Source organism: Tupaia chinensis, unplaced genomic scaffold (assembly GCF_000334495.1).
Source record: "Tupaia chinensis unplaced genomic scaffold, TupChi_1.0 Scaffold000290_1, whole genome shotgun sequence".
NCBI lineage: Eukaryota > Metazoa > Chordata > Mammalia > Scandentia > Tupaiidae > Tupaia > Tupaia belangeri.
The window spans coordinates 5382703-5391743 of record NW_006159775.1 but is presented as its reverse complement, the minus strand read 5'-3'; the positions used below and the strand labels follow the sequence as shown (position 1 = coordinate 5391743).

The 9041-nt window shown below is 40.4% G+C and overlaps 1 protein-coding gene across 1 annotated transcript in view; it reads left to right on the top strand.

Annotated features, from left to right (window-relative positions):
* The first annotated feature begins 6796 nt into the window (after positions 1–6796).
* DSG4 (desmoglein 4) overlaps positions 6797–9041 on the top strand; it is a 57133-nt gene continuing 54888 nt past the window's right edge. The window contains exon 1 of the mRNA XM_027772645.1: positions 6797–6887. Within this exon, the coding sequence (XP_027628446.1) occupies positions 6797–6887 (91 nt within the window). The remainder of the gene's footprint in view (positions 6888–9041) is intronic.

The window sequence follows — 9041 nt, the reverse complement described above, 5'->3', positions numbered from 1 at the left end:
GGTTCTTATTTGCTCTTAAAATTGGATCCTCTTATCTTTCTTGGGATGCAAATCTCTTTTGTTTTCCAGTGTCACTTTCAGACTATTATCACCTCCAGCTTGTACAAAACCTTACCCCATTCAGACTCATGGAATTAATCCCTTCCCTCTTCCACATTTAATGTTTCCACTTTTAATAAGATTCATATATGACCCACACTCTTCTGCAACATCTCCAGCTCCTTAGGAGATTCACAGTAATCTACACATCCCCATGAATAAGCCAGCTGACAGCCCAGATTCTGTCTCTAGACTGCTAGTTTCCCCACTCCCTCAGCTGCCATTTCCCTTTCATAGCCAGCATGAGAGTGCCTTGGAGGCCCTAGTTTTAGTCTCACCACCTCTGACCACTGCCCCTTATCCTTCCAACCTCGTCACTCCTGGGTTTCAATGGCTGTGATTCCTCCACTTGACCAAAGCTTCGAGTTCATTGACTCCCACCACTTTCTCATTCTCTGTCAGTCTCACTCCCTTCCTAATCTCATCTACCTTCAAGAGTCCAACCATAGTCACTTCTTCGTGAATGTCTTTCAACTCCTCACCTTGCTCTCTCTCACACACATCCCCCAAAACTTTCATCCTCCATCTCCATCTGCACACAGATAAATTATTCAAGTGAGGTTTTTTTTTTCATTTTAAATACTCAATCTTAAATCTCAGACGAACATTAAATACCTCCCTGAAATCCTACCTGCTTCTCTAATTATTCCCATCCCAATTACCAGATTGCTACTGCATACCTTCTCTGTTCTCAAATCTCCCGCACCTCCACTTCCCTTCTCCTTTTAGTTCACGACCTAATTCTGTTGTTTATTGGACAGAAAGGTCATTCATCTGAAATCCATTCGTCCTCCTCTGTCAGACCTCTATATTCATCTGCATCTGCATTCCATCCTCTCCTCCCCACCAGCTTATTCCATGGAGTTAGTGTCCTACTCATATAAAATGACAATTTCCCATTTGTACTCAAGGACTTTGCTCCTTCCCTAAAAGTCTCTTTCTCATTTTTTCCTATACATTCTTCTCTCTCTCTCTCTCTCTCTCTCTCTCTCTCTCTCTCTCCTCTCCCTTCCCCTCCCCATCTCTTGCTCTTTCTCTCCTGGAACATTTCCATCAATACCCATTCTTAGAGCTACTGCCTCATTTGTTTCTTTCACCAAACTTTTAAGATTCACATCTATGTGCTTTCTTTCCTTTTCGTGTTCCATCAGACTTCAAAGCCTTCCCATCAAGCAGGTTTAAGGTCTAATCATTGCCAAATAGAAGGTCCAGAGTTTTGTACTCTTTTCTTAAACTCTGGGATGAATCTAAAAAAACGTAACCATTCTTTATTCCTTGAAACATTCTTCTTTCTTGCCTTTTATAGCACCACAGTCTCCTGATACCTCATGTATTTCATTGGCCACATTCTTGTATTTTATCTTTTGCTTATTCTTCATCTCCCCAATCTTAAAATACTGATGTTTCCCTCCAAGTGGAGCCCCAAGCCTTCTCCTCTTAACACCCTATACTCTCGGTGGGACCTTATCTGGACCCCTTTTTAAACATTCAAGTTAAACTTATAATGTTATCCCCCAGAATTCCCCCAACCTAATGAATATTACACATCTGCTGATTACACAAGACAGAAATTAAAGGTTCTTCCTTGATGTCAACCCTTCTCTAACTCCCCAGATTTTATTCATTGAGAAATCTTGCTGGTTCTATAACCAAAATATGTCTTGAGCCATCTAATCATTTTCATCCCCATCTTCCACCATCCTACTGCAACTGCCTCTTAAATACTTTCTCTGATTCTACTTCGTCCTTCACATTTGAATCTATATGGCATTCTAAAAATATAAATTTGATTAAGTCAGCCTCCTATTTTAAGAATTTCAATGAATTTCCACTGACTGCCTCAGAATAGTCTGCTTGACCTGACCCCAGTCTAGCACAGTAATAGCAGGTCTAGGTAGGTTGAAGCAGAAAAGTGAGTAGTTCACACCAGGATAGACATAATGAAGAAGGCGAAAAGTGAACTGAAGCAATATTTGCCCTTTATGGTTAGTATTCACTTTTGATGGAACATTTTTCTTTTCCTTTTTATGTGGCTGCATCTTTTCATTCTTCAGTTAGGAATTTAAATATTATTGCCTCAGGTATTTTTCCTTGGCCAATCTTTGTATTCATTCATTCATTCATTAACTTATTCCATAGATAGTTATTGAATTCCTATTCACAAGAACTAGTGATATGACAGTGAACAGAAAATATTCTTCTCATGGAATGTTTTGGTTTTTGTTTTTTGTTTGTGAAGAGATTTTTGCTACAGAGCACATGCACTTGCCAGAGACACAGAAAGCAAGAAATCACCCTCCAGAAGAGATGGCCACTCAACAATCCCTTCTCTTCCATTCTCCTCTCAGAATTTTGGACAGCCACAAGCTTTTTATGTCACCAGGCCCAGGACTCAAACCACAGTCAACTATGTGGGAGTCCAGCAATGTAACCATTATGCCATCTGCTGGTCCCCTTCTCCTGGAGTTTATAATGAAAATAATGAGTGTGTGTACTGGGGGAGGAAGCTGATAATAAACAACTAAACTAGTAAATATATAGTGTTTTATATAGCAGTAAATGGCTAAGGAAAAACTAGAGTAGGTTAAAACAGAGTGAGGAGTGTGTGGTGGGAGGTATGTTCTTTTACATAGGGTAGTTGAGGCAGAGGTCTCTTATAGGGTATTATTTAAGCAAAGACCTGAAGAACATTAGGGAATAGACCATGGGATGATCTCATTACAGTACATTTCAGACAGAGAGGTATTCAAAGGACAAAGAGACCTGTGTGTCTGCAAAAAGTAAAGAGTGAAAACAGTGGGAAAGGAGGTCTGAGAAGTAACAGGGTGAGATTGAGTTTGGCCTTACAAGCCATTGTAAGATGGAGTTATTCTGAATATACTGAGAGCCACTGGAAGCCGTGGGCTGAGGAGTGCTCTGCTCACATTTGTATTGTTGAAAGATTACTCTACCTATAGAGACCACTCTCTTAGAAAGCAATCACAGAATCAAGGAGATTGCTTAGAAAGCTACTAAAATAATTCCAGTGAGTGACTAGTTCAACCTCAATAGTTTGGTTGCAAAACAAATTGGAAAAAAAAAATCCTAGACAGATCAAGAATGCAATGTATAGAAACAAACTGGAAAATGGATCACTGAGCAACAAATTTAATTTAAATCACATTATAAATTGCCTTAAAAAAAAACTCAAGCATAAAACTGCAAGTGGAAAACTCAAGCATAAAAAGTACGAGTAGTCAAAACAGTGTCAGTTTCTAGTTATGAGCTTGGCAATTGAATTCAAATAAGAAAAATTTCAACTGACCCTGTGAGACCTACTTTTTCTAGTTTTAGCAAAAAAAAAAAATTACAAACTTGGTATATATACCATTCTGAGCCTGGTTCCCTGTCACATCTCTTCTCTCTTTTTTTTTTTTTTTTCTTAGAGGTTTTTGCTATGGGGCATGTGCACTCACCAGAAAGACAGAGAGGGACAGAGAGAAAGAAAGCAAGAAATCGAGAAATCACCCCCCGGGGGATGGCCTCACTGCAATCCCTTCTTCTCCACTCTCTTCTCGGGACCTTGGGCACACACACACACGCACACACACACACAGACGCCCGGCCACCGGGTCTGGAACTCAAACCACGGTTGACTACATGGGAGTCCAGCGACACAGTCATTATGCCAACTGCTGCTCCCACTTCTCTTCTTTCTTAACCTCCTATATAAAACCTATGGGAAAAAGCTTCTGCCTCCAGAACCATCCCCAAAACTGCTCAAAATACCAGGCTTGGTTTCTTACCAAAGTTCAAGTCTGGTTTGACTCAGAATGTAATTTGTCATTTTTTCAAAATTTGATAAAAAAAAATCCAACTTTCCTCAATTTAACTTACTAGATACATCTTTTAAGATGTATGTCAGGGGCCAGCCCATAGCCTGGTGGTTGAAGTAGCTGAATCCCTCCCAGCCAGCCCAAGTCCTGGACCTGGAAGCTTGAGAAACACAACAAACATGTGTGTGGGCATCCTCAAAATACAGAAACAAGGCAGGAGGAGGAGAAGGGATTGTTGCATTTCCAATCCCCATGGGAGGTGCTTCCTTGCTCTCTTGCTCTTTCTCTCTCGCCAGTGAGCATGCAAAAAAAAAAAAAAGAGACAAGCAGATGTCATATGGTTATAATGCTGGACTCCCACATGGCCAACCAAAGTTCAAGTCCAAGGCATACAACTTCATACTCACGTCGGGTGTGCATGCATACCCAAAATCCTAAGAGGAGAATGAAGGAGAACGGATTGCAACATGGTCATCCTACCTCGAAGGTGATTTCTCGCTGTCTCTCCGGCAAATGTACACACCCTATAGAAAAAAAAAACTCTCAAAAGAAAAAGAAAAAAAAATGTTGTCAATTTCTGCTTGACAAATTATAGACCTGAGCTTCTCAACTCATTTCGATCACTGCCTTACATAAGTTTACCCAGAAGCAGCCCTGAGACAAGATTTGAGGGCAATTTTAGATGGAGGTAAAGCAACCACTGGTGGGGTGGGGGAGATGAACAGGGAAGGAAAGCAGCCAGTAAATAGCGTGTTTTCAAACCAGTTACAACATGGGCAGCTGAAGCTCAGTACTCCTGGCAAACACTGGGAGCCAGTGTAGCTTGTGCACCAAAAGGTTAAACCATCCAAGAAACGAGGGAAGTCGTGGCTTTGTATACATCAGCTGCCATCAGTTAACAGTTAGGGGGCCCCTCTGGGGAGAGTTAATCCCTGGAGCCTGCTGCTCAGGTGGACAGTGTCTTTGGCATCACTGAAATGAATACAGGAGCTGGCAATTGGGTGTTGGGTGGGCACTGAAATGGTAGGAGCGAAATTTGGAGAGGGCCTCCCAAGGTTCATTACAGCAATTGGTGTACTACTCTGTCTTGCCCTGGTAAAATACGTTAGGAGAAATAAATCCCAGAATTTTCTGATTTGACAGGTCTTTCTTGAACATATGTAAATAAGCATGGGGCTTAAACTATTGATAGGTTGAGTAACAAAACACAATGATGTGAAACAGGAAAGTCTTCAGGTTCCCTTTGTCATTCATTCTATCTTCATGATTTTGTATCATTAACATTAGTTAGATGCTTGCTTCCCCCACAGAATACTTAGACATGTAATCATTCCCCCATACTACATGACTTGGCTTTACTGCTACACACTTAAGAGTGACCTGAATAGATAACAGGTTTGCTTGCTTTAAGTTTCTTTCTTTCTTCCCATCATGAGAGAGAGAGAGAGAATAGACTGCCACACCAGTCCTCCCCAAGTCTCTCAGCCAGCTGGGTGTGTTCATGTTGATTCAATCTTCAAACCCAGCCCAGTGTGCAGCCCTGGCATTGTGGTGGCGGTGCCCTACCACCTGTGCCACTGCACGTGGGACAAAAATTGTTTTGGGTATCTTTTTTTTTTCCCAAGAGTTTTTTTTGCTATAGGGTGCATGCACGAGAGAGAGAGAGAGAGAGAGAAAGTAAGAAGTTACCCCCCAGGAGGGATGGCCACATGTCAATCCCTTTTCCTTCATTCTCTCTTGGTATTTGGGGCATGCATGCCCAACCAAACCACTGTCAACTACATGGAAGCCCAGCCACATAGCCATTACACCATCTGCTGGTCCCACTTTCAGTATCTATTTACTGTGAAAAAGAATGGCTACAAGTTCATTAAAGTTTAGCAGAACTAACCCCAACATTTTAATAACTTATCATTAACATTATGCCAATTTACGCAGTCTCTTTGTCTAGTTTATTTATTTATTTATTTATTTTTAGAGGCTTTGCCTTAGGGTATGTGCTCACCAGAGGGAAAGACGAACAGTGAGGGGAAAAGTGAAAAATCACCCCCACCCCCGTGCCAGGGAGGGGGCCATGGCTACACCTCAATCCTCTCTTCTCCATTCTCTCCTGGGATCTTGGGCACATGCTCAAGAAGAGATTGAAATGTGACTATCCCCTCTGAAGGATGCTTTCTCCCTTCCCCTCTCTTCTATCTCTCTCTCTCTCTGGTGAGCACACACACCCTATAGCAAATTTTTAAAGAAATTTTTCAAATTGAAAAAAATCTATTATGTATTTAAAGAGTCACTAACTTTGGGTCAGCAGGTGGCATAGTGGTTAAAGTGGCTGGATTTCCACATGACTAACCATGGTTCATGTTCCAGACCTGGTGACTTGAAACACACTGGGCATGCGTATCCAAAATCCTGAGAGGAGAATAAAGGAGCAAGAATTGTGGCATGGTTGTCTCCCCTAGAGAGTTATTTCTTGCTTTCCCTCTCTCTGTCTCTTCTCTAGTGAATGCATGCACCCACTGGGGAAAGGGGGTGTGTGTGTGCAGAAGGAGTCATTAAATCCAAGTTAGATATTAAAAGTCAATGAAATAGAATAAAAATCTAAGTGGTGATCTAAAATTCTCGGAAATTGTGTTACAAACTGGAATAACAACAAGAAAGAAATGTCACATTTCATGTCTATTACGAAAAACTGAATATTAAAAGATAGAGAAAAAAATTAGACCTATCCTTCTTACCATAATTTTGAATAAATAACATGTGTATTAAAAACACTATCAGATTTTGAAAGGGAGAATACCACTCAAAGATAGTCTACAATAAGCTAGTTTACTTATAAAAAGTTTATCTAATCTACTCTTTCAAAAATCCACAAAGGGGGCGTGATGGCGCCCACCCTATGGCAAAATCCACCAAAGAGGGATATGGATGAGGAAATTGCAATTTTGAGAACCAAATTAACTCCTTCATCCAAATGTAGAAAACTAGTGGACTTGTACAATTTGAACCGGGCTTGATTCTTTGCACGTTTCAATACACCATGCTAACATAGCACATACACCTTAACGATGAATAAGATATCATTGTACAACTATTGACAAATTAGGAGCCAGGGTTTTATAAATTAGAAATAGTAATAATACAATAAAAACTGACGAAGATGGCAAAAATGAAGGCACTAATAATGATTCTTAGTAAATGATGTAGAGCCAAGATATTTCAACTCTATTTGGCTATATGAAACCAAATAAAAAAAAATAAATAGAATAAGAATAGAAAATAACCCAACTTCAAAAAGAAAAAAAAAAAAAAAACTCTGGGTTTGCATCCAGAGACCTCCCTGAGTATACCAGGCACACACGTGCCCTTGATCCGTTGCTGGATAAGGCAGGGGGTGAACCGCAGCTTCAAGATCCTGTTGAGGGGGTGCTGTTTCTCTAGTCCCTCTTGTTCTCTTTCTCTCTCTCTCTCTCATAGAAAAGAGAAGAAGGGAGAGTGGATGGAAGGAAGAAAAGGAGAAAGAAAGTAAACATTTCACATTAAAAAAAAATACAAATGGGGACCAGCAGATGGCATAATGGTTATATCACTGGACTCCCATGTAGTTGACTGCAGTTTGAGTTCCAGACCCAGTGACTTAAACTTGCACCAATTGTGTGTGTGTACATGCCCAATATCCTGAGAGGAGAATGGAGGAGAAGAGGACTGTGGTGTGACCATCTCCCCTAGAGGGTGATTTCTCACTTTCTGTCTCTGTTTTTCCAGTGAGTGCATGCATCCTATAGCAAAAGTCTCTCCAAAAAACATAAATAAATAAAAAATAAATGGCCCATTTCCCTTCTTCTACAACCCCTCCCCACCAAAGAGATGCTAATCTTATTCATATTAGAAAACTGTCTGGCTTACTTGGTATCATTTCTCCCTGGGTCGCCCATAGTAATTATCCTGACTCAATGGTCCTTAAACGTCAGTCTGCAATTCCAGAATGATCTGAAGAGCATGTTAAGAATGAATCATTCTAGATTTCTCCCCCAGAGATTCTGATTCAGTAAATCTGAGGCCAAGATATGGGCATATTGGCCCAAGAAATATATTTCAAACACTCACTTCTTACCTTTTGACCATTCTATTTCTGGAGTTCTCCCCCAAACCACCTGAGGTGCCTAATATCCCATATCTGTCTGCCAGTTGCATAACTAACAGCATCAAAGGGTAACCATATTCATGGAGAGGCATGACCAGTGTCATCGAAGCAGCCAGTTTGGCATCTGAGTAATTACCACACTGTGGAACAGCAACCATTGTCATGATCAGGAGTCGAGGGACGGATTAAGATGATACTGTCCAGGAGAAGTGTGTAGCAAGTATGTAATAAATATGTAAGTAATACACTTTAATTAACACAGAACTAGAAGCCACGCTATTCTGTCTCCACTCATTTGGAATACATCCCACACCAATGACCTGAAGTCACAAAGAAGCAACAAGGCATGTCTGTCAGGGTATAATATGATTTTAGGGTGTAAACCAACATCACCCTATGGTACTGTATTAACATAACTCTTTAGGAAACTGACATTTAATCTCCGTGATTTCTAACACCCTTTAAATAACCTGGTTGGCAGTACATACAAAAATGTCTTTAATGAGGGGACAGGATGTTTATCTTCATTGCTATAGGTGAACAGTCAAACATGTACTCACAGAAACCACTCTAGGTCAGAACTAAGACAAGCCTTGTTTACCTTTTGTCCATTCCCCCACGCCCAGGCTAATGAAAACCCTCCTGCCGGCATAAGCTCTAGAAGGTACTTGTACTACATTTAACAAACATAGTTTAGGGCCACAGATGTATATATATGTGTGTGTATATATATATTTTTTATTTCCTTTTTTAGAACACCTGCTTTAAAAAAATAAATAAAAAGACCTATTCTTGGATACCAAAATCATATCCAATGATAGCCCTATACTATGACAGTATGATGGAAAACTGCTCTAACACCAGGACCATAATATCTTTGCCTGTACAAATTATATTGCTCTTTTCAAAGAGAACTTGTATTGGCACATACTACTTTCTGTGGCATTTCTTTGAAAAATTCAAGTGTGAAAGCTCTCACAGTGTTC